This window comes from Neolamprologus brichardi, chromosome 6 (assembly GCF_056152115.1).
Source record: "Neolamprologus brichardi isolate AB-2024 chromosome 6, ASM5615211v1, whole genome shotgun sequence".
Classification (NCBI taxonomy): domain Eukaryota; kingdom Metazoa; phylum Chordata; class Actinopteri; order Cichliformes; family Cichlidae; genus Neolamprologus; species Neolamprologus brichardi.
Genome location: NC_142109.1, coordinates 25,406,837 through 25,432,918, shown reverse-complemented (window position 1 = coordinate 25,432,918; position 26,082 = coordinate 25,406,837). Strand labels below are relative to the sequence as shown.

Below are 26,082 nucleotides of genomic sequence, written 5' to 3'. Positions count from 1 at the left end.
TTTTTTGTAAGTATTTAAAATTACAACCTCCTTAAACATTTCCATTCAATCCCGAAGAAAATTTTTTAACATTTGCATACATTTGAATGGAAACATTGTACTGTGTTTTCTTACTACTACTAGGGATGTAAAATTCCATGCTTTTTACTCAGTGTTATGTCACTAACTGAACAATGGCTTACAACCTGTAAGTCTAACAGAAATAACACAAATCTGTGTTATCTTTTACAGTACATTAGTTGTTTTACATCAAAATAATACAGATGAAAAGCAGTGATATCGCTTATATTGAACACTCTTTTTTCAGGAACATATAAGTTGAAAAATAACCTTGAAGTTTAACAAGTAAAATAAAACAACCTCTGTTAATCTTTAGTCCAGCACTCGTTGTCCAAACTGCATCTCTGGGAATCAACCCTTCACTAAAGTCATGCAATGTAAAGGCAGCCAGAACCGAAGAAGTCATGTTCACAAGCTCGTTATAGATAGTTGGGATATACATATTTAGGCAGTACTGACAACCTTAGCCAGTTTTATCCATGTACAGCAACTATTTAGTATTTGATATGTGCTACAATAGATTTCAGTGGATGGGTAGCAATTCTGCCAAATATGACCCCAAATGTCAAAATGTATTTAAAAACACATAACATTTCTCTGATGTAGCAAAGTACATGGAGTATTGGACATCACCCTCATAATGATCTTATATACTAAATATCTGCTTGTAAGAGTAATGATGTCTCATACTTGGTTTGAGACATCTTCATCAACAAACCAAAAACAGCTGAAGATTTCTTCTGACTGACATTTCAATCTGGCTTTTTTCTTCACTGACCATCAATTATTTTCAGCATGTTTCAGCCAACAACAGAAACTGCTTGCAGTCATGTCGGAGAAAGAGAATTCTTCTTATTCGATGGCATGAAATCCATAAAAGAAGCACAGGTCTGTTTTCCACGGATGCACCAGCCTGAATTTGCAAGATTGATTTATGTCACGGCTTCTGCCTAGCTGACATCAACAACCGTGTGCGTGTGTGTGTGGGTGTGTGTGTGCGCGCGCGTGTGTGTGTGGGTGCAAACCTGTATGTCTGTGTGTGGACAGTGGCTATGCAGACCTCTACTGTGTGCATATTGAGTGACAGTGTGTATATGTTTGTTTTATGTAATGGTCAATATGTGGTGTTATGCTTAATTTCTGCTGTTTGACCAGCAGTTAACCAGAGTCCCTCCCTCAGACTGTAACGGGGCAGACAATAATTCTGTCCTCCAGCATGACACTGACAACGAGGAAAACAAAGTACAGCAAAAACATAAGAAAGCCCAGACTCTTGCTCATTCTCCACTTGCAAGCGGCAATGGACATGATGACAAACAGCAGCATGAGGAAGAGAAGGACGATGGCGCAGAACAGGCCATTGCTGCTCACCTCCACTGGCTTGAAGTCATTGATAATGTTGAAAATGAGCCAGGGGAATGGCAGACTGGAGGGAGGACAGAGGCATAGAAAAGACAACAGAGAAGAATTGGGTTTTCTTGGCACATTCTTATTTAAAAATGAATGGCTTGTGTGTTCTTGTTTATTGGCAGACTCACCCCACAGTGATGTCAAAGATGTTGGAGCCCACTGAGCTGGACACAGCCATGTCACCGAGGCCCTTTCGAGCTACAATCACACTGGTGATCAAGTCAGGAATTGAAGTGCCAGCTGCTAATATTGTCAAACCCATGATTTCTTCTGTGATCCAGAAAGTTTCTCCAACCTAAAATGAATAATATTCCAACTCAAATCTTCAGTTCTTTTCAGCCACACAAAACCTAAATCTACTAATGTGACAGCATCTGTCAAGGAAAACATAGGTTAAAGTTATGATAACTCTGTCATTCAGACGTATGCATGAAAGTGAAAGACAGGGCCCCTACACTTCACAGTAATTGTGACGTGACGTTACATTTAGTTTAGTCAACAAGTGTCACTAAGAGCAGGGTTTGTGTGTGTGTGTGTGTGTGTGTGTTGCACACTGTATCAGCTGCTCTTGTCCCTCACACAGAATTTCAGATGATAAATGTAGCTGATTAGACATGTCCAGTTCTAGCTTTGTGCAGTTTCATGCATTCAGGCTTGCATATTACTGAAAATGATGCACAAAACATTACTTTCTTCAACCTAATAACACTTCTAAATTGAATACATAGAGACATGAAGTCTATAAAGAAAAGAGTCCCTGGCTGAAAGAGTGATGTATTGTCTTATTTCTTTGTATTAATCAGTTTATTTTTTATGGGTTGACTTTCATCCATCCATTAGTTTCTGGTTATCCAGTACAGGGTTGGACTGGTGCTGGAGCCTATCCCAGTTGTCACAGGGCAAGATATGTGGCCCTGGACCACCAGTCTGTTCCAGAGCTAACATAAAAGACAGCATCAGTCGCACTCACATTCACAACTACGCCCAAGACAGAATAACTAACTAGCCTAACATACATGTCTTGGACTCTGGGAAAAACCTGGAGAACACTCACACAGACACAGGTAGAACATCCAACCTCTTTTTTTTTTTTCATTAATAAATATTTCTGGATAATGCACATTCATCTGCATGCATTGAGTTAAATCTGCTATACAAACAAATAATAATATCTAAATATAATCTAATCCTATCTCAAAAAAATTATTATAATAATTTCATTAAAACAAACCTAAGAGAACAATTATATTTCATGTATTTTAGAAGATAAAAGGAATCAGTCCATGGATGCTGCTTTAAAAACTAAAAATGACATGAGGCTTTCAATATCTGAAAATGTACTCATTTACTCATTGCCACTCACAGTTTGAATACATGGGACAAGATGAGAGCATAATGAGTAATTCTTATTGCACTTTTGGCAATGCTTTTTCACATGGCGTGCTGCACCTGTAGAAGCTAAATTAGCAGGTGCACCTTGTCAGTAACCTTGTGCTTTTGTCCTGTCGCTGCACTTGTGCTCTTAAAATAGAGTGCTACAGGTTGATCTGACTGTGGCTCAAGACAGATTAGCCAGGATTAGTTCCCACGGTCACACATTTAACACCCTGACAGCTGCACTCTGACGAGAAAGGCCTCAGATATAGTGTGTATAGACAACAGGGTTGTTGTATGCTGCAAACAATCATACTCTAACATTTGTTTGTGAGTGCGTTGTGTGGGAAATACCTGATGAGCCCACCACACCATCAGGTAGGAAAAGAACGCAATCCAAAAGATGGAGCCGAGGAAAGTGACCGGGAAGAACCTTTCTGAGGTCTAAAAAACATAAAATAAAGCAATGTAGCTTCTTAGTCTATCACTTCTTTTTCGTCTAACTTAACATGTAAAATCAAGCAGTAGAGAGCATTCAAAGCACAGCCCTATACCCCTAAACTAAAGCTGTGTGTAATATTCAGTAGAGCTGTGGAGCTCTACTCTATTTTCAAATATTTAGTTTTCAGTTTATATTTTTATATTTGGTTGTGTGTATATCTACCTCTCTCCTGACATCAGGTAGCGTGAGCCAGAGAGGGAGGATGATTGGCAGGATCAAGACGTAGGTGATTTGTTTCCTGGGAGTGTCAGGCCATGCCAGGCTCAAAGGCTTGTCTTCATCTTCATCTTCCTCACCATCCTGAGGATTAGTTCATGACCTTACATTGTAATATTGTGCCTAAATATTGTACATAAATATATTTGGACATATTTCTTTCGGTAAACATAACTAAGTAAAATTTCCTGATTGTTTATAGGTCAAACATTTTGCTTTTGAAAAGGAGTGATGCTTCCATACCTCATCTCCTCCTGCAGCACCATTCATTGGTGGTGTAACTTCCACTGCAACATTTGTACTGTTTGTGATCTTTTTATCAGCTGGAGGTAGAAAGTAAGTTAAAAAAAGTAAGTGCGTTTTATTTATATAGCACAGTTTAAAACTGTGCTTAAAACAAGCAATAAAAGGTGTGTTGAAACAAAAAAAATAAAAAGAAAGAAACAAGAAATATAGAGGGACAATACTGGCAATAAAAAAGAGCAATAATATCATGGCAATAATTTATCAATATTAATTATAATTATTATTATTATTATTAACTATAATTAGAAATGTAGTCCAATAAAATAATCAAAGATCATATTTAATCTCCTCTACTGAGAAAAAGAAAAGATAATCTCTTTGTTTACTTTTTTTTACAAGTATAAAGCAGTTTGTGCATCTTTGTGTAAAAATTCTTGGATGATAACAGATCAGCTGTTCAACTAAAATGTATTGAATGAAATAAATCAGAGATTAATCCACAACCAGAAAAAAACCCCTCTAAATTACAGCCTGACACATAAATGTATTAATGCAATCACTGTCTATAAAAATATAAAACTTTTATCATTTTAACTGTTTCTTTAACATCAGTGAAGTAAGGGACAGTCATGTTACTTACATTAATGAGGGAAAACATTAAAAAAAAGATTTAGTCTTCTCGTGAAATGAAAAAGTAGCATTTAGTTTTCTTTTTCAAAGCTTTATTGCCTGAACAATTCTTTCTTGTGTAGCCTGCCCATGATCTATTCCACTATTTTTTAAATTAACATACTGATAAATTTGTGTGCTGTTTCAATCATTCATCCATAAACTGATAAATAATTGCACAACTGATTTGTCACTTTATCGATGGGGGTTGACCAAAAGTACATTGGCGTTTCAGTATTCACTGGTACACACCTACTCCGTTGGCAGTGGCACCATCTTCTTTACACTTCTTCTTGGCCATTTTGTGAAGGATTGAAGCCTTCTCTTTAAATTGTCCTAAAACAAAAGAAACAGTCCTTAATGCAACATGTCTTAATGCAAGCTCAATCATCCAGTTATTGAAATCCCAAAACGTTGATTCAGTTCATTTGGACGTAGCGTTTTCAGTGGGGGAGACGTTTCGTCACTCATCCAAGTGACTCCTTTAGTCTCAGCTGGCTGTAGGTTTCCCCAACCCTATAAACAGTACATTTGCACAATGACTGAAACCAGCCCACTGAATGAACAATGTAAATTGTCATGACCATTGATCAGTGGCTATGGTGTCATCATGGAGGCAGATGAAACAATGGTCTCGTATGATGTTACATCTCTCTTAACTTGTGTTGTTTGTAGTTCGTAAGAGATTTCAGGATGGCCCTAACCTCAGCATCAGGACCACTCTCAGCACAAACAGTGTGTTTGTTCTTGGAACTCTGTCTTCATTACGCATATTTCACATACAAGGGTCATTACTACAGGCAGATTTATGGGCATGCCGTTGGTTCCCCTTTTACACCCACTGTGGCCAACTTGTACATGGAAGAAGTGAAAAAAAGGGCTAGGGTTAGTATTGGAACAGCTGAGACACATTTTTCTAAACACAGCACCTCTGTTGTTTTTAAACCCCAAAACAGGCTGCACCAAAAATTGGTGTTCCCCAAGGATCTGGTCCCCTGGTAGTACTATAGTATAATGCCAGGAAGATTCCCATGATTTATACATCGGGGAAACCAAACAACCTCTGTTTCAGCCGATGGCACAACACAGAAGAGCCACCTCGTCAGGTCAGGACTCCTCAGTCTATTTACACATACAGGCCAGTGGACACTCTTTCAGTAAGGAGGACATACACATCCTGGACAGGGAGGAACGTTGGTTTGAGCGAGGAGTCAAGGAGGCCAAGGGAAGGACCATCTCTGAATCAAGGAGAAGGCCTAAGGGAGCATCTTTATTGCAATACTGTGATTGCAGCCATTCTGCAACTCTCTTAACTGTCTATGCTCTTAAGCCTAATCCTAGATATAAACCTTTCATAGGATCCTTTTGATCTTGGGCTAGGCTTAATCTGTTTCTTGGAAACCTGAAGTTATTAACTTTTATTTAATCTCAAGAAAAGTCACATTTGAATTTGTTGTGGTGAAGGAATGTAATCTTTATGTCAGCACATTGTATGTGTCACATTCTGTGTTTATTTGAAACATTTCTAACTTGGGAGGATTATAATGTTTGTGAGAGTGTACGTGATTTTTATCTGTGCATGCTCACTCATACCCTCATTACTGAGGGGATCCAGTGTGTGTATCATGAGCTGGAAGATGCTGTTTCTCATCAGCGAGTTGTGTAGAGAAGCACAGCTGCCTTCCCTCTGCAGCCTGGGTTTCGCCTGTAAAACATAAAAGCACAAATACCAAGTTTTTATGGATTCAAATGTAAATGCACACTTATTTTACGCATCATTATTTCTCTCTGTGTCCACTCATGGGCTTATTATAGTCTTAAACTATTGTCAGGTGGAGCCGGTCACAGCTTCAATTCTTTAAATAAATAAAATTAAATTTGCAATGTTCCAAAGGGGGAAAAAAAGATAATAAGACGTTAAGCTACTATTTAAAAATTAAATGAAAGCACAAGAAACACATTTTTAAATAAACATTTTTGAAAGATTTGAAATATACAGTGAAATATACAAGCGGTATACTATGTTATGCATATAAAACAGTACAAATAAACTTACCGTAAGCTTGTTCTCATCATCACTTGGGGCATTTACCTTTAGGAAAGAACACAGAGACAATAATATAATAAAAATATAATAATAGACATAATAATAGATTACTGTAATGGAGAATATAATAAACATATTAAATATGTAGTCAGTATATTCAGTATATTTAATAAAATGCCACAAACACTTTTTGTATTTGTGGCACTGGATTGGATTGCATTTAAACAAATGTTAATTAAAATAAACATGGAAATGGTGATGGAATAGGGAAAGAATAGGACCTCAGCTTGAGTTATTCACAAAGCACTTTGAAGGCATTTTTAGATCAAGTATATGTAAATTATTTCTAACAGCAGGGAGGGTAAAGACACCATTAATCAAGTAATTATGCAAAAATGAAAAGATTAAAAAATATTTACTCAAGATTTATCATCACCTTCTTTTTCAGTATCGCAGCTATTTTAGATGTATAACTTCAGTGGAGATTACATCATGCTGTTCATGTCCAGTATTTATTTAAACTTCCTCATGAAAGCAAACCATTGCACGTTTTAGGCACCTTTCCAACACGAAGACTACACACACAGGAGGATCTCACACTAATCTCAATCCCAGCCATGTTTTTAGATGGTGTATACACCACAGCCATGTCACTATATAGCTACATACATACATACATGTCAAAGCTCCCTCAGTCCTAACTCACACACCCACCTACACCTGTGGTGAAAGAAAACAAAAAAGCTGGATTTTACTCCAGAAAAAACAGCAAAAAGAAAACAAAGAAAAGAAAACATGCACACAGACTAAAAGGACAAACCATGAGTAGCATAACTATATATACAAACTACCAAACCATTTGGCTTTTTTTTTTTTTTTTTTTGGGGGGGGGGGGGGGGGGGGGGGTCACAAATTGGATTCATATTAAAGGCTATAGAAGATTTTTTGCACCATTTCCAAGGTGAAAGGCAAATTAAAATGATATAAATTCTCAGTGTTTACTGTTCCAAAGTTGTCTCCCAAAATATTACTTCTGACAGGTTTGTATAAACATGATAATGCTGTATTTTCACTCACTTTGTTCCAAAGTTGAAAATCTTATTAAAGGTAAAATAGCTTCCATAGAACCAAAGAACAAGATAAATGAGAAGATATAGTTACTATCCTGAGTGCAATTATAGCTCCATTAGTAAAGCAACAGCCAAAAAAAACATTTAGACGAATATTAGATTAGTATAGATTTTCTGGTCCTTTTACCTATTTGTTGTGTGATTGTGCTTGTCTGTTGTTTATAATCATGACAGTGTGGTCCAGAAACCAGACTGGGTCACAACTGTGCAAGAGGAAGCCATGGTACCATAAAGTAGTGTAAATGAGGGTAAATGGCCTGTATTTGTACTGGTAAATGATGCAAGTGACATCATAATAAAGTACAGTTTCAATACTGGATGTGGTCCAAGACCTCATTGGTGTCACTGCTGGTGTGATCCTATTGCTAAATGGTCTCCACTTAATCTAAATGAGGCGTTTTAAAAACACAGAGTGAACATGCTAAACTCAACAACAGAGGGTTTTCTAACTAACTTGATGGTTGGTTTTGTTTTTAACAACAGGTACCCTTCCTGCCACAACACCAAAATGGAATTTATGTCTCCAAATGAAACAAAACCAGCAACATTTCGCTTGCCAAGCAAAAGCTTAAACCATTAAACCGGCACACTCTGGAGCCACAAAGTCATCTTATACTCAACAAGTATCTCATGAACAAAATCGAGCACTAAAGTGGTCTCTGAGAAATATACAAACACAGACAAAATACCACACCTGGCACGTTTTCATGACTGAGTCTCCAGAGATTGAGCAGATAATCCCTTTAATTAAAACACCTGCCGCTGCTAGGGTTGCTAAACCAAGACACGGGTGGTTAAGTATTGTTTTTTGAAGTCATCACTACCAAATTGCTTTGGTCCACCTGGTTGTTTGGTAATAACAATTGTGTCTAATCTTGATAGAGATCAGTTTTCAATTTAAATCTAGTAAAACTATGTATCTTTTCTTCCTTTTTATATCGTTGTGAGTTCAAACATTGTATCATATTTCTCATTAGACTTATTAAACTCAGCTAAACAACATAATTTTAGAAAGTTTTGGCCAATCTTCTAAAACCATTTGATGGTTGAAGATGGAAGATGTGAATACTTCACAGCATTCATCTTACCCTTGTAATAAAAAATAATAATAATAATAATAAAAAATAAAATGAAATAACAATATGGATGATGATGATGATGATGATGATGATGATGATGATGATAATGGTAATAATAATGATGGTGATGATAGCGAGAAAAACATGGTCAAATGAAGGACCAAACCTAAAGTTAAGGAAGCTTGCCTTTTGTTGTCACCTGTCTTTCTTGGCCTCGTGATTTCTGAGCACTGTAAGCAGAAGCCAGCTTGGCATTAGGTCATGTTAGCTAATGCTCACATGGCTCATAAGAGTGGCTGGATGACAGAAGACACTTGCAGCCTGCTGTAGAATCTGTTGAGCTTGAAGCTGTTCTTTGGTAATTCCTCTTTGAAAGAAGCATTTTTTTTATTTCAATTTATTTTCTGAATGAAGTTGTTAATTAGATACTGCAATCTGACAAGTAACTATCATTTATAAAGTTTGGGTGTTTTTTTGCATTTTACATATTACAATTTTACCAAGCTCTTATTATGTGTCATAATAACAAAATCCCTATTGTGTTAGTAATCTACATTTAATAAAATTGTAAATAATGGAGTAATTTTTTCTCTTTGCAGCACAGTTTCAGCCCACATGTTGTATTTTGAGATTTCGAAAAATATCTTGCCCAAAAAATGATTGTTGTCATTTTTTAAATTTCTATAAACAATCACATGAAATTCTTCTGCAAGTTGTTTACACGTAAACCTGCCCTGCACAACAACCATCCACCACAGCTTTTTAAAATTTAATGCCAGCAGACTCAAAAATGTATAACTAACCTGTATTTTCCAAGATGTGATTTTCAGTAGTGACATTTCCTGTGACTACAGAGTGTTAAATAAAATTTTATGAATGACAGTAATTTTTGTTTTGGTATTTCTAATAATACATTTGTAAAATAGAGAACCAAAGAGAGTACCTAAGAGAGTACAAATATATGTGTATATGTGTAAAGGTTTTGATTTTGGACTGCTGATATATAAAACAGATGTTAATAACATACTGGTTTCATTATTTTTTGCGGGTTTATTGGGAAATAATACACTCGCCTCCATCTCAGCTATGGTAGAGCTAGTTGAGGTGGAGCTCCTTGCACCAAGGGATGCCATGAGATTAGTTGAAAAACATGTTTTACACATTTTTCTTTTAGATGACTAACTTTGTGATATTTAGTGTTAAGCAGTTCCTCTGTGCTATGTAAAAAATCACCAGCTCAGCACAGGCCAGTTTCTGGATTAACAGCTATAACTTCAGTAAGTGCATATAGTCTTGTTTTTCTTTTCAGGGTCAGCTTTCCTTATGTTGGTATAGCTATTGTTTAGCTATTAAAGCTATAGCTATTAAAAGATTTACTAAACAATTTATTGTACTAAGCTGCTGTTCAAGTTTGGTGATCTCATCTTCTCCGAGCAGGAAACTATAGACACTGGAAGACAGCCAAGATGTAAAGTGCTGACCTCAGATCAGCACGTTTACACATGGATTTCCCATCATTCTACTGACCATCATGTCACTGATGCAAAATCAGATCACCTTTTCATAATAAACATAAAGTAGAAATTACATAAAGTACACGTCTCTCTCTCTTCCTCTCTCTTCCCCTCTCTCTCTCTCTTCCTGACCATTTGAGCTGTGGGACTTAGCCAGGATTAATCAGCAGAGATCACCACTTTTAGACCAGCAATTTTCAAGCCCTCATGTGAAGTCTTGCAGAAACCCTCACAGGTCAAAGTGCTGTTAAAGAACTTGCTTCCACTCTCATCTGTGAGATCATCCTTACTGCTTTAAAAATGATTACAAATAAATAATAAAATATTCACAGCTGCACACTGACTCGCTCAAAAAACCTGAAAAGATCAGCTACAATTTCTATCATAAATAAATCAAATGAAATTTGCATTTTGGGTAACAAGCATTTAAAAAAATGTACTTATGAACCACAGCAAAAGTATTAAAAATCTAGGACAACATGATGCAATTCCAAAATATCCTCCTTCTTTATTCATGCACTAATGGAAAGGTGTTTTCTGTTTAATCACACTGCCCTTTGCTGCCTTGTAGTAAATGAGAGAAATGTAATTTGAACATTTCTTCAGTGCTCTGCAGACACTGTGTGAAAGTGTGCTTGATTGTATGTTTGCTGTCGTCACTGCAGGTAAGCAGTTGATAAGGGGATTAGAGAGAATTAGCATCTTTAGTCCCATCAGTAGGCAAACCAGCAAGTCTTCTCATCATCTCCTGCTACCCAAATGAAATGCATGCACTGAGCAAACCAACTTGAAAAAGTCCAAAGCACATACAAAATACAAGCTTCACAACACTATGAGCATAACTGCAGGCAGAGAATGAACTGTGCAGGATTTTGTCTTTCTGAGATCTGCTGATTCCTGCTCCTCCAGGTACCACCTGACTATTATTAGTGGCTCTAATGGGATTAGAGAGCATTAACCTGAGGGATTATTTAGGAGCTACCAACACATGAGAGCAAGACAGCTTGACATCCAGTACTGGACAGCAAAAGAAGAAAGCTGTTCTTGGGTTCAAGTGAGGCAGCTCGAGGAACAGCTGATTCCCAGAAGGGCACAGATGTCAAACAGAGCTTCTGTAATAACAGTGATAGTTTGATTAGCACACATGTGTATGTAATCAAAGGTTTAAATAATTCAGTATGAACTAAAATATAACAACTCTACAACGGAAATTAATTCTTAAGAAATTGTGTTGAAAAAGCTTAAATATATTTATATCATATTTCATATGCCCTTTGCCATTAATGGTAAAAATTCTGAAATAAAACCACTTGGAGTAATATTTGGAGAACATTTTGTCTGGTTTAGACCTACAAGAAAATTTCATGGGAGGAGCTTTAAAGCAAATACCATCACATCAGAGGCCAAGAGCTAATATGCAATGTAAAATGTGAGTATTACTGAAGCAGCATGTATAGCAATGGATTGAATATGACCCTGATGGACTGATAGTGGATGATGGCAGACGAGGTTACACACATATGATTAAGAAATCGCGGCGCAACAGATTCAACTCCAGCTGTACCCAAACAATAATAGGATAGATGGTGAGTCACTGAACAACTGTTTCTGTTTCCATTTGTTTAAATGATTAACGATGTGAGTAACGACAGAAACAGATGCTTAAATTTAAAAAAAACAGGGCCAAACATTACTCTATCATAGATAACAGCTCCCGCCCACTTTTTTTCTAATGTAAGGACACAGCTGGGAGAGCTAAATGAGGGACAGGACTTAACAGAGCACACGGAGGTTTGTACTAATAGTACTTTTCCTTCTCACATCATTGCTTCGGTTTTATGGAATTCATGAAGAAATTAACAATAAAAGAGTCCAATTGATGGTTAAGTCATCACAAAAAAATCTTAGTGTGGCACTTTGGTGGCAATTTCTGCATGACATGCCTTTTCCTGTTATTATCTGAAATAAATTGTAAAGTGAGTGTATATGTTAAATCTGTTCAAGCAAAACTTTGTGGTTAAGTAGTTTGGACCACCAACTTGGCTAATGCAAGTCTTTGGCAAATGTTCAATAATACCTGTGATGATCTCGATAGATGGGAATACAGTAAAACCCTAATAAAAATACAAAATTTGAATGAAATTAAATGCATGACAGATTAATCTAATCTTTAACTTACTTGAGTTTTCAAACATAAAATATCTTAAGTCTTGTAATCCAGTTTAAATGGGGACATTGACTAGCTCTATTACATCACTACTGTTCTAAGAGCCCTGCTGGACTCTGGACTGAACTCCATTACTAAAAGTAATGATTAAAGATGAAGCCTGGTCTTAGTCAGCATGAATACGGTGTAATCTGGCTGTCTATCAAACATCATCTGAAGTACACAGGTACACAAATGTTTATATCCTTTGAAAGTGAAATTAAGGGGATTTTGATGGATGACAGAATGCAGTCTGTTTAGTACTCAGGTCTCTTTTAACACCCTCTCAAATTCTCAAACCATGAATACTATTATTCTAAGGCTCAGCAGTCTATGTAGGTTTTCACTGTTATGTAATTTACTTGGGAAAAATTTTAAACAACAAGAGCAACAACAACAACAACAAAATAAACCATTTTGAAGCTTATACTTTGTACTACTCCTTTCCAAGTATGCAAATCAAGTGGTATAGTGTTGCTGGAGAAGATTCAGTGTCCTTTGTTCTTTGTTTACCTATTTACAGTGCACTTTTCTTGGTTAATTTTATATACATGTTTTTTTTTGTTGATTGATTTCATGTAAATCAATCAATCAATCTATCAATCAATCAGTTTCTTCATTTCAAATTAGGCATTTTTCTTTCTGAGAAACTCCCTAGTTTTAGTATCCAAGATGTAAGACTCATTCTCCTGATACACTCTTTTAATTTAAAGTCTTCATGGTTGTTTGACCCAGTAGATTGAAATGTGGATGAAATCTTTTGTGAAATCTTTTGGCATTTCTATTTTATTTATTTATTCATGTTTTACGTTTTGGAACTTAACCTTGGAAGAATATTTATAGTCTATACAAAGCTGTCGCTTGACAATGATCAAGGGTGTTGTTGAGTAGAAAACATCTGGGTAAGAGTAGGGTGGATAAATGGATGGATGGATGGATGGGTGGAGTCAGCTCACCTTCTGTGCATTCTCCAGCTCGTCCACCTGGTTACTGCCAAAAATGCTTCTGATGATCAATTCGCATTTGGCATTGAACTTCATGAAAGTCACATAGAAGGTGTAGAATAGCAGCAGACTAACACTTTCTGCCAACACAATTTGATTATCCAAAAAGAAATAGATGAGCATGAGCAAGCCAACGATATAGAATGAGACATCTCTGAACAGAGGCCACCAGGTGAGATTCAGCACCTCTTTGGAGAACAAGGCGCACATCCCAATTACAAATAGGATGTTGAAGACAGCCGATCCCACAATGGTACCAATACCCACATTGCTGTGGGAGATGAAGACTCCTATAACAGATGTGAAGAGTTCTGGGGCAGACCCACCTGCAGCCATAAAGGTGGCTCCTGCTACATCATCAGAGATCTCCAGCTTCTCTGTGATGACCGTGAGTGCAGGAACAAAGAACTCATCACAGACAAGGGCTAAAGCTATGAACATGTACAACATGCCAAACATATGAAGCACTACGTAGCCCTGGCGCCTGTCCTCCACACTGAAATAGTCCGTTGGGTAGTCCCCATGATTCAGCTCTATACTGGAGGATTTCATGGCCACCGGTGTATCCTCTGGTGCCGCTGAAAGGTTCCGGTACTGCAGAAGAGTTCTTTGGGGCATTGCTCCCTCAGCTGAGCGTTCAGCAGCTGAATCTACCTGAGTGGTCACTGATTTGGCCAGCATCAAGGCACTCCATGAACAGACTGTGCAGACAACCACCAGGCTGATGATAAAGCCCAAAATCCGTCCAGGCCGTAGCTTTCTCTTGACACCATGGTACAAGTGCATGGTACTCCTACTTTGAGGGCCCAGGCGAGGTGGTGAGCTGGAATATGCTATCAGGTCTTGATTTCTTATGGGTAGGATGAAATCCATTCTGTTTGGTGCAGGTTGTCAGAGTGGAAGTGTCTGTAATCCCCCAAAAGCTGGGTTGGTGGTGATATTGGCTATAAGGGTGGGGGTTTGACAGGCCACGGCGGTTTACCAATTGGTTTGCATGCTGCTGCCAGGTTTAAACACAACGGAAGCCCTTCAGTCTGATTCCAGGATCTATACCATTTAAAGGTTTCCCCATATTACACACTGCAAGACAGAGAAAACAGAAGTTATAATACAAGTGTGCAAATGAAATATAGACATAAAAAGATATGCATAATAATTAACTATTTATCTATCAAATGGAAATCACACGAGCCATTTCCCTCCAATGACAATAATAATCAGCAATCTTAATGAGTACCCTTTTTTTCCTTTTATTTCTTTCCTTAAAAAAAACAAACATTTTCACTCCTGCTATCAGCTTTACTGTGGCCTCCTTGGCTCGAGTATGCCCATTCACCTACTTCTTTGCTATTTCTCAGAGAGAAACTTTGTTGGTTTAACTTTACTCAAGAGTTTGATGACTTGTTCCCTTCTGATTCTTTAGTCTTTCAAGCATTCTTGTTTCCTTTCAAGCATCCCTGCAAGTATTGTTATTGTAACAGTGTGACAAACTAAAACCCTAAAATCTAGATTAAATCATATTTTATTCAAACACATAAACCTTCAAATATATTATTTTATTTTGGTAGAACTTAATTTTAAATAACAGTTAAAATCACATATAGCAACATTTTTTTTCACTTGTAGTTTTTGTAATTTTGGTGTTGTAATTGGTCCTGAGAAGAAAGCAGTGAAAGCTTTTCTTTGACTGTAGCTAGAACATTAGTGAAATCGCATTAGAGAGCTTTTTAATCCCCCATAGGATATACTTAGATTAGCCTCACGTCCTGCACACAGGTACCAAAAGGTAGACACGAACAAAATGAACAGAATGAAAAATGAGACCTGATGAAATTATTTTGCACATTAGAGTTATTAAACACTTATTCTATTCTACAAAAGCAACAATAATCTCTGAAGTCTTACAATTTTGTGCAGCCTCATTTTTATCATTTAAATGTTTTAAAACAGCAACAATTTGCTGTCAGATGAATACTAAATCTTTTAGGTTATTAGAGTGAAGACAAATTGCAGCTACACACCAAACACACACATTCATCTTTTAGGTTCTCATACCACTCTTGGATATCTCCAGTTCAGTGGAGAAAAGTACAGCAGTCAACAGCTTGTCAGATCCTGAATCTCTGAGTGAATATTCCTGTAAATTGACTCTTAAAACAAAATGATCCCAGGTGTTCAGTGCAGGTCTCAACAGTAAATCCTCAGTGAGATTTTCTTCTCTAAGCACAGAAAGCTTCAGGACAGCATGTCCTGAAGGAGATCCTCCCTCTTTTTCAGTGTTCCTCCCCCATTGACACTGGCCACCTCCTTTTACTTTCTCCTCCTTCCTTGTCCTCTCTGTTGCCAAGTCACTGTTAAAAAATGAGGATCACTATATCTGTCAATCGTATCTGCTTCCTCTGGCCACCCTTCCTATCGCCCCACCTCTCAACATCACCTGCATAATTCCTTCCTAGCTCTACAAACAAGCGAACAGATAATGGATTGAGAACAATAAGCTTACAGCTTGATGAGGCTGAAATTATCAGATCACAGTCTTGTGTATAAAGCGCTTGAAAATGATCCTACTTACTCTGTTATGCAATACTTTGCAGCATAGTTCACAATGCATGATATTTGTATGTGTTAGAGGTTTATAACCTATAAACAGGATGCCAAACTATTTTAAAAAATGAAAGTTATAGGATGTCATTTTGCCATTTAGTTTCATTAATTTAAGTAATTTTTTCTTAGAGGGTTAGATACCTTATTAAGCTGCATAAAATGTATTTACATGTGAGAGAATAGATTCTGAGGTATGTATATACTTTGAAAGTACAAAATTAGTCACTGTGATTTCTTACAAAGATGGACAAACCATAAATTTCACATTTCAAATTTGAAGTATGATGCAGCTCTGCTTTTTCTTACCTAAGCTCCCCTACTCCCACACCAAAAAACTCAATTAACAGAGAAGAAACCTAAATAACTTAACATTTATTTTGTAGGTAGCAAAACCAAAAACAATTTAAGAAAAACATTTAACCTGATGTATAAATACCAAGTTTAAACAGATCAGAATGATTCATGAAACAAGATGCCTTTGGGTGCTTCTTCCCCCAAACTTTAGATTTTATGTTTTTGTAACAAACTTCAGCATATATCTTGTGTACATATTAGACTGGTTTTCAAAATAAATTAATAAATAAATAAAAAGGCTCTGATGTATACAAACATATATTTTCCTTTTAGTGGCGAATTCTTGGATTCTTGCTGGACAGTACAAAGCTGCAAAAGCTGTTCAGGAACTGCTTGAGGAACATAACAAAGAGTCCAAATTGATGACCTGACCTCTACATTCCCTAGAGCCCAATCCAATCAAGCATTTGGAAGATCCATTCAATGTAGTGGGTTCCAAAGATGTCCCACTCTGCAATTCACTGCTAAGATTTAGCAGTCAAACAAAACTGACCTTTAACCCCTCCCCCTCTCAAAGAATTTACATTAGAGCTGTTTTGGCAGCACAAGAATCATCTGATATTAGGTAAGTACTTTTGATGTTGGGATTGATCAGTTATGCTAATGTCATAAATAACAAGTTGTTATGGAAGTGATATCACCATGCTGTCTTTTATTTACTGAATGTATGTAATGGGCTTTGAATGCCGCACCCACTCTTAGGAAACAGTCCTACACTCTTAATGTCAGGTCAGGGTTAAGCCGGAGCAGCTACCTGAGGGCAAGATCAAATGATGCTGCCATTTCTGTTACCTAGCATGTCTCTAAGACAGATGTATGAGGGAGAATAAGCATGGAATAGGCAAATGTATTGTAACAAAAAAATACAGATTTAGCCTCGTTATTAAAAATCTCACTCAGAAAATTCTTCTAAAGACATACTCATTTTGAATTGTGTAATCAGAATAACATGTAGAATAAGAATAATCTGAATAATGCTGTTTCAGTTCCCTTACAAACCACAAACCCTGCTGGGATTAAATCCTATGGGACCTTTCTCACCTCCAATTGCTCTCATCCAATTAAATGTGAGTATACTTAATGGAGTGGACTGCTTATTTTCCTTTGTAAGCAAAATCTGCATCTTCATTTCTTTGTTTTCTCACCAAACCAAGACTATTTAAAATCTTAATTACCTTTTAATATCATGACTGAGACTTTTGTTAAATTTTCTTGAAAGGATAAGAAAGATATTATTTCTAATGTTTGTCCAGGTGGTTTGCATACTCTCTAAGACCATGTCACATAAAGGAAGGAAGGAAGGAAGGAAGGAAGGAAGGAAAAAGGAACTTACAAACTATAAAAACTTTGCATTCTCTCTGGTTATATATTTCCACATGGGGAAGCATAGTATTGCCATGTCCTGAAGAGACACTTGGTTTTGTGCAGACAAGTTTGACCTCTGTAGTGACTGTGTATCTATAGCTGAGAGATTAAGAGCTATGTAAAGTCCTAGCAAGGCTAAATGTGTTGCATAATCAGCCAAGCAAACCTAACCTTTGGGGTAGGCGAGGTACACCTAGTATATAGTTTGAAATATAAATAATTACAATCACAATGAGCAATAACACAAGCTAGGGAATAACCCTTAAATAGATGTAGATTCCGTGCAAAGGTCTAGCCACATCTGGGTGACTGAATTTGATCAAACCTAAGCAAACATAAATATACCTGCAGAACTTCTGCATGAAAAAGAAGCTGCACAATTAACTGCATATATATTTTTTATATTAGGTTAAGAGCTGAAGTGGGTTTCCTTGGTAGGTCAATGAAAAGAACGCAATATGGATGTTCCTCTGTGAAGCTGGGATCAGCAGCAGCTTATTGGCTAAAAGCTCCTGTCTGAAATAGCAGCTAAGTTGGAAAGGGAGGGACATTTTCTCTGTGAACAGGGACGGCCCAGGTAATTGGTGAGATCTATATAATGAGTCTATGAATAGCTGAGTTCACTTACTCTCCAAAAAGTGACCTTTCAATAAGCTCACCCCTTCAGTCACCACACCTGCCAGGCACAAAAGCAATTTACAGTCATAAAGACTTCTAGATATAACACTAATTTAAAAAAGAAAATGAAATTTGTAAGTGCTCAGTGATCATTTCTAGTTTGCTGTTAATCTCTCTCAACTGTTAGTGGCAAATTTATCAGCTTTAGCTGTTAATAGAAATATAGAAATAATTTGACATAAGAATAATTGTTGAAAAACTGAAAGGTTTGAACACAAAATTTGAAAATGACCAGGAAATTCAAATGTATTTTATATTATATGTTGTATATTTATATATATATCCAAAAATATGAACTAAAACAATAACAATAATAATAATTCCCCACATATTTATGATGCAGCCTACTGATGATTCAATCAGGAAAAAATGTTTAATTAAAGGGTTACAGTGACCAATTAAAATAAATTTGTATTGATTTGCAGTAATTCTTTTGTCTGACAGGACAAGTAGACCCATGCTAGCAAAATGTCTCGCACCACATAACAGCGTAACCAGATCATCCACTGTAGAGTTTACATTTTCAGATTGCAGATAGAGACACTAATGTATAGCAAATTCATGAATGCATGTTTTGAGCAGATAATGATGCTCAGTTCAAAAATATCAATCGTTAGGATCACAGTAAAGTTTGCAGGACTGTCCCTGTTCTGTTCTTCTTTTGTGTCCCACAAAGAAGAACAGAACACATGAGTTTTATACTGGCCTCTGAGTCAGATACAGTCTTTGTACTTGTCATGAATAAGGCTTCTCACTGTAACGTAAACCCTATAATGCATATAGCTTATAACACTAAGCCTTGAGCTGAGCTGTTACTATTGAGCTTAGTTCCCAATAACAACTAAATGAATTTAAACCATGCAGATTGCGGTTTCTGGAGAAATGCAAAGCTAGAAATATCTCACATTTCTTTGCGGCTGCTAAGCTACAGTGTTCAATCAGAGAAGTAAATATTCCATCAAATTTATTTAATGTATCTAAATGATTTAACTGTGATGTGGAAAAAGTTCAACTAAAGCAAAGCTGCACACAGGCATAAAAATATTAAACCTCGACAACAGAAATAGTATGAAATATATTTAAATAACAAGTACAATATAAGAGTGTATTAGAGACTTACTTGGGAAAAAAACTAATATAACCCAGTATATATAACCCTAGCAGAATATAACCCTAATATATACTGCATGTTATTTGGCATAATCACTTAGCATACAGAATGGGTAAATTCTGTATGCTTCGTTCTTACTGGAATGAAACCAACATTTACCACAGGACTGCACCTGCTTCCTCTGCAGCTGACACTTTATTTTAAGATTGTGGAGCAAATGTTTCTCCTTGTATTTCTGTCGACAGCAGTTAGAGATTAATCTTATTTTGTCAGCAGGGTATTTCCTCTCAACAGCAAACTGATAAAGTTCTGTTACACATGAAGATTGTGATATTAGTAGCTAGGAACGATGTTAGAAGGCCAGACCAGAGTAGTGATTAGTTTGCATTAGCTTCAGTTTAATTTCCAACCCACATCACAAAACCAGAACCTTATATATTTTATGATATTGTCAGGAAAATCAGCAGCAAGTTGGTTCAGCTCTGGCTCAGGGGGCTCAATAGGACAAAAGTTTCTTATCTGATATATTTATGTTTCACATTTACTGAAATGGCAGTCATGCTGTGAATGGAGTTATGGGAAGATCCAGAGCAAATATCTCCATCTAGTGGAGAATGAATTTATTTTTTTACAGTCCCAATGTAAAACCTTTTCTTTACAGAAAATACTCCATTAACATAAAAACATGTTTCACAGTGATTCACAGATCATGAAGCACTGATTTATGATTAATGATTAAGGTACTAGAGAGTAGTCCTGCTTTCAGGTTAAGAACCTCTACAGTCCTGTCCACCTCCCCTAGAGTAACTGTCTGTCTCCTGCTATCTCCTTGAGACTGTGCTGGGAGACACAGCAAACCTTCTGGCAATGGAACGCATTGATGCGGCATCCTAGAGAAGATGAACAACTTGTGCAACCTATGTACGATCCGGGTATCGCCTCATGATATCACAGTGACACTGACCCAAGCCAAACGCAAAGTTAAAAAAAAAAAAAAAAAAAACCCAAAAAAGAAACACAGTCAGAAAAGATGAGGAGTGGCCCCAAATCATAGTTGTTTTGGGGGTTGTCTCATTATTGCACTAAATCAACTCAAACTAATTAATAACCCCTTTTACTACTTAACTGACCAGATCAACATGCCATGAAGTAAATATTCAGTCAAATTTATTTAATGTATCTAAATGATTTAACTGTGATGTGGAAAAAGTTCAACTAAAGCAAAGCTGCACACAGGCATAAAAATATTAAACCTTAACAACAGAAATAGTATGAAATATATTTAAATAACAAGTACAATATAAGAGTGTCTTAGAGACTTACTTGAAAAAAAAACTCATCTTTAAGAATTCACTAAGCATTTACTTTGAAAATAGTATAATTATTCACCTCGGTATTTAAAAACCCAGGTTCTTTTTTTTCCCATTTCTAAATAATGTGTATTACCCAAGATGTGGAAATTATTATATCTTCATATATGACAACTATAGTAGCAGTAGTAGTAGTAAATGATCCATGACATGAACATTCTCATCCATGAGAATTAGTTCATCTATGTAAAGAACAAAAAACAAAACGACATCAGTGTTGAGGCAAAATTTTAATTTGAAAATTTTTCATTCTTCCATTACATTACAGACCTCAACAGATATCAAAATGTTTTTACATGTTTTTTAAACATTTTTAATCTGAAAAGTAGAAGTGCAGTGTGTTATAAGTGCCGGAACAAAAATAAGGAATTTCCAATTCATGACCCCCCACCAAAAAGAATTAATAAAATAAATGAATCAAGAATGGGTAAAAGGGCAAATGCATGTGTAACGTGTAAGGTGTCTGATTTAGTTTTGCTTCCCTCTCCCCATTAGTCTCATTGTCCTCTTTCTGAAGAAACTATATAAATACAACTTCTTTCTGGCAAAAGTTGACAACCTCAGCTGGTCAATGAAGTCGTACACAAAGAGCAAATAGGCTCCGTGACCTCACTGCTATGGGATGAAATGATGGGGCCACAGCAGTGCATATTCAACATTTATATAATCACTCAAGTGTAGGCAAAAACAGTAGCACAAAGAAGTGTTTGCCAGAAAGTGCATTATGTGAGACCACTTGTAGAAAATGTAAAAACTCTTTGGCTAAAGAGAACTAAAGCAGGGGCCGTGATAACATTAAAACCATCTGATGAACTGTCCAATTATGTAACAAATTACTGATCACCCATGCCTTTCAGCAACACCAAGCAAAATAACCCTTACTCTCATCCACGTTTCAGATTAAGCACCTTCAGAACTAACCTTCAATGAATCAACTACACTTTCTCTAGTGACTTCGGTCTTCTCTTCCATTTTCAGTACTTTGGCTTCTTGGCATAACAATCGACGACCTCAGGCACGATGCTGTCGTCCTCTTCCACGTCATCTTTGACGGTCTTTCCGACCAACTGGAAAATGTCCTCAGCTACAACGCCCATGGGCTCTGCCACCTTCACTGTCAACATGTCCTCAGTCAGAACTGTTCCTTTGGGGATCTTTACTTTGGCTACCACTGACTTACCCAGCTGAAGGAACAGCAAACAAAGCAACATTATTAAAGGAAAAAGTTGGACATTTGCTTGAAAAGCTTGCTAAACAGTAAAGCTGAGTATTTTTAATTTATTTATTTATTTTTTTAGAGAAAGGCGTTCTGACCTTGTCGTGGCACGGCTTCTCACAGGGTAACATCCGCTTGATTCCGCTTCCCAGTGCCCTCTCCACCAGTCGGATAGAGCGAACCAGCTCAGCCAGTTCAGCGGGCTCAAGTGATGCTTCGTGGTCACTTCCTTTCCATGTCTTGTCCAAGGTTATGTGGCGCTCAACAACCTTTGCTCCCAGAGCCACAGCCGCCACTGTTATACTGACTCCAGACTCATGGCCTGAATACCCAATGGGAATATCTGGAAAGTCCTTCTGGTATTCCTGCAGCCAACAAATGGGTGACATACATGTTATTCTTAAAAGTTAGTCATTTTACAATTTGCAACATGTACTCATGTTCACGTGGGTTTTTTTTGCCAAGATGCTACAGGCAGTTGCTATTGACATGATATAAAAATGCTGTTGTGCAGATCACCAGTCATTTTAAGTCCAGCTCTTAAAGACAAAGGGAATTTAATGGTAAAATTAATGGCAGTGATTAGTGCAACCCCAAAGCCTCCTGGAACAAAGAACAAGTTATAGAAAACATACATTTAAGGTCTCAGTAGATCCTAATAAGGTGCATATGAGCCTTAGTGATTTTATTAACCATATCAATTCAAATGTAAATGGCTAACTAAGAACCAGGAATAAGAAATGCAAAAATCATAATAAATATAAACCACTGAGAATGCTGTCACTTTCTGTGGTATTATTGTGGTTAGATGTCATTTTCCATAATTCAACCCAATAATATGTTCACATATAAGTTTTTATATGTTATATGTCGTAGAGATAACAACGAAAGCCGAGTTACTAGAGTAATTGGATGAGCTATTACATGTATCAGCAAACTCTGAGACACATTTTATCTGTCATAACAGGCCTGTTCGTATGAAGGTGAAATATTTTTTTGATGAGATTTTGGCTTGGTGGTCATAAAATGAAAAGACATATTACTGGTATATTAGCTATGTTTTTTTTTTAAACATCAAAACGTGCAACATTGTCTTTTTTGTGTTTACAAGATTTTCAGTAAAGTTGACCTCTGCCCACACTGCTCAACCATCCACCTGGCAGGGTGACAACAATACCCCAAGCCTTTCAGGCTGAGGGATAAAAAAATAAGCTTCATAACCCGTAAAACTGGATCATTCTGGACTCTCTGGATTATTTTACTGATACCCAAAGGAACACACCCTTCGAAATAATCCCACATGCAGTTTGGATTAGAAGATTCACCGTAATCACTCGGAGGTTGACATCTTCAGCTTCCAGAGGATAGGCGCTGGTACACTGCAGGATGGCAAAGTTTTTGTTGTGCTCTTTGACCGTCTTGTAGACCCGATGCATCGTCTCCATGGACTGCATCCCGCTGGACACCACCATGGGGCGTCCTGGCAAGTGAAAGACAGCAACACTATGAGAAACCTCATGTTACTGGCAGTAAGCTAAGTGCTACGACACCCCTCAGTATTCCTATGGAGTTATTGTACACTGCCTTGCTTGTACAGTATAGAGTTCATGTCATCCATATTTATGCAGAATGAAAACAGACACAGACTCCTCGAGGTCCAACTATATTTAAAGTTTAAATTACATTCTAAATATTAAATTGTAATTCTGTGTCACATTTTATAAAATTATAAATGTATGCTTCCTTTAAGACACATTTTATATATTACATGGTGCATGTATTGAGTTGTCTATCGTTTTCTCTTTTTTTCCTTTTTAAAGTGTACCTGTGCTTTTTCTTGATTTCTGTAATATAGTCTATTTCATCTATATCTAATTAAAATGGTGGATGGTCAAATTAAACAAAACCAAAGCTTTAAATGATGAGGTATGTATATGCAAAGGTAATCTCTGAGCATTAAGTTCATGTTTTAAACAACTTTAGCTGAACAATTTCACAGTTTTTTCCTACTGCTGTATAAGAGCAACTATTCACAGAACCATAATCTTAGGTATACAACTCTGGCTCTGGTTACAGAAGCCTCAATCAGGTGCTGCTCAAATCTTTTATTTGTAAGGGGGAGCCAGAAGAAATGTGACTTAAAGGGACAGTGGCCTTAAACAGAGAGGACGAATTAGGTGTTCACTAAGAATCAGTAGAATTTAAATCAGGATTTTTAAATATATATATATATATATATATATATATATATATATATATATATATATATATATATATATATATATATATATATATATATATATATATATATATATATATATAAATTTTGAACACTGATGCCGATGATTGAGTTTCAAAGTTGAGCCATTTCTCCACACATGGTATTTCACTCTCACCTTTTTTGGCAGTTTTAACTAGATAGGGGAAGTTATTGGTGTCTCCAGAACCCACTTTGAAGAAGGGCACATTAAGCTCATGAAGAAACTCCACCGCCATCTGAAGACAGAAATGCTTATGGTTAAACTTCTCCACTGAGTAAAGTACCATAATACTATGAACAAAACTCTCTCTTACCTCATCCATTCCTGATGCAGTAAAGTAGATCCCCACCTCTTCTGCATATTTTTGCAGTTCCCTGTACTGATCGTGGCTGAACTCCAGATGGCGCTTGTGCACACCGTAGGTTTCCCCCCAGGAGTGTTTGGAGGTGTATGGGCGGGCCAAGGCTTTCTTGTTGAACTTAAACTCTAATTCACTCTTCTGAAATTTGGCACAGTCTGCACCACAGTCCTGAGGAGGTGGGGAGAAGATTTTTGATTTTTTTTTGAATGGTACTAGTTTCTTGAGTTGCTCTCACGTATCTTTTAAGATCCTACAAGACACACTTGATAAATACCTGTAACTTGATAGTGTTCTGGAAAAAAAAATTGTAAGTGTTGTACTAAAAAGATGTGGACATGATAAAAATTCTTCATAACAGGTTTAATGGGCACATGAACACAGCTAACGAATTTAAGACAAATTTTACTACAATTGAATACAATTCACGTCTGGTTTGAATCAAACACAGCAGCAGGCACAAGAGGGCGCTATAGGACAGGCACAGAAAGAGAAGCCAAACTCCATTCATAAATCTAGTAATTTAATATTTTGCAACTTATGCCAGAAACACCGTTTAAATGGCATAAACGGGTTAAATGAAGCATCCAACTTTGATTTCAGGATTTCATGTCTGAAACGAAAAGTTTATGATTTGCTTGGGTGAAGCAGAGGAACGTGTCATATTGCTTTCTTATGAATGAAGTTCAGGAAACAGACGGTATATCGTGTGCGTGCGTGTGTTTGACTGTCTGTGCGTAAATATACCTAAAAGACAAACCGATACGTGTTTAATTTTTTACATTACCTTTGCCATTTTTATCATTTTCTTTGCGATCTCAATGTCTCCCTGGTGGTTCTGTCCAATCTCAGCTATGATGAAACACGGATGGTTCCCTCCGATCATACGACCGGGACACAGCTCAAACTCTAACGGCATTTTGTTGGTAGAAAAGTAAGCAAGTACAACCAGTGAAAGTAATAAAGACAACTAAAAAGTGTCAACCCGGGTATATAACCGGAACAGTTAACGTCATGCACAAACAGGATGTGCCGCAACTTCCGCCTTTGTGGATCAACGTAGCAATCTTTCTTTCAAAATAAAAGCAACCATTCTGTTCTGTTTTTATTTGCATCGACAAATTTATAGCTATGGAAAATCATATTTATGGATATGTACATTTATATTTACAGATATAAACTTCCCGTGAAACAAGTGGTTGAATAGACATTTTCCAACCAAAGCTTTGAACTTTCCAACCAAAGTTCATAGCTACAAGTAAAGTGTATATATATATATATATATATATATATATATATATATATATA

General features: G+C 36.7%; 2 protein-coding genes across 2 annotated transcripts; both read right to left on the bottom strand.

Annotated features, from left to right (window-relative positions):
• Positions 1-121: 121 nt before the first annotated feature.
• On the bottom strand, positions 122-15,661 carry slc24a2b (solute carrier family 24 member 2b). The gene is made up of 10 exons (XM_006790821.3): positions 15,513-15,661; positions 13,410-14,537; positions 6,534-6,569; positions 6,071-6,182; positions 4,730-4,813; positions 3,806-3,885; positions 3,509-3,646; positions 3,199-3,288; positions 1,599-1,765; positions 122-1,486 (listed from the first exon to the last, which is right to left on the bottom strand). Exons 2-10 carry the CDS (start codon positions 14,328-14,330, stop codon positions 1,237-1,239), a joined length of 1,878 nt encoding a protein of 625 aa, XP_006790884.1. The 5' UTR covers positions 14,331-14,537; positions 15,513-15,661; the 3' UTR covers positions 122-1,236.
• A 5,500-nt stretch (positions 15,662-21,161) lies between these two features.
• Positions 21,162-25,796, bottom strand: LOC102781363 (N-acetylneuraminate-9-phosphate synthase-like). The gene is made up of 6 exons (XM_006790823.3): positions 25,562-25,796; positions 24,730-24,945; positions 24,552-24,651; positions 23,481-23,635; positions 22,254-22,520; positions 21,162-22,123 (listed from the first exon to the last, which is right to left on the bottom strand). The coding sequence occupies exons 1-6, from the start codon at positions 25,691-25,693 to the stop codon at positions 21,914-21,916; spliced, it is 1,080 nt and encodes a 359-aa protein (XP_006790886.1). The 5' UTR covers positions 25,694-25,796; the 3' UTR covers positions 21,162-21,913.
• Between the last annotated feature and the right edge of the window lie 286 nt (positions 25,797-26,082).

What these genes read in the sequence shown, in the direction of transcription:
- slc24a2b (XM_006790821.3), bottom strand. Translation starts at nt 14,330, where the DNA reads ATGGATTTCATCCTACCCATAAGAAATCAAGACCTGATAGCATATTCC. An exon ending in TGGTGTGGTGGGCTCATCAG is followed by an intron (nt 1,766 to 3,198) that starts GTATTTCCCACA and finishes TATTCATTTTAG; the next exon opens with GTTGGAGAAACTTTCTGGAT. An exon ending in ATCTTTGACATCACTGTGGG is followed by an intron (nt 1,487 to 1,598) that starts GTGAGTCTGCCA and finishes TCCTCCCTCCAG; the next exon opens with TCTGCCATTCCCCTGGCTCA.
- LOC102781363 (XM_006790823.3), bottom strand. Translation starts at nt 25,693, where the DNA reads ATGCCGTTAGAGTTTGAGCTGTGTCCCGGTCGTATGATCGGAGGGAAC. An exon ending in AAATGATAAAAATGGCAAAG is followed by an intron (nt 24,946 to 25,561) that starts GTAATGTAAAAA and finishes CCACCTCCTCAG; the next exon opens with GACTGTGGTGCAGACTGTGC. An exon ending in AGAAGCCGTGCCACGACAAG is followed by an intron (nt 22,124 to 22,253) that starts GTCAGAACGCCT and finishes CTGTTCCTTCAG; the next exon opens with CTGGGTAAGTCAGTGGTAGC.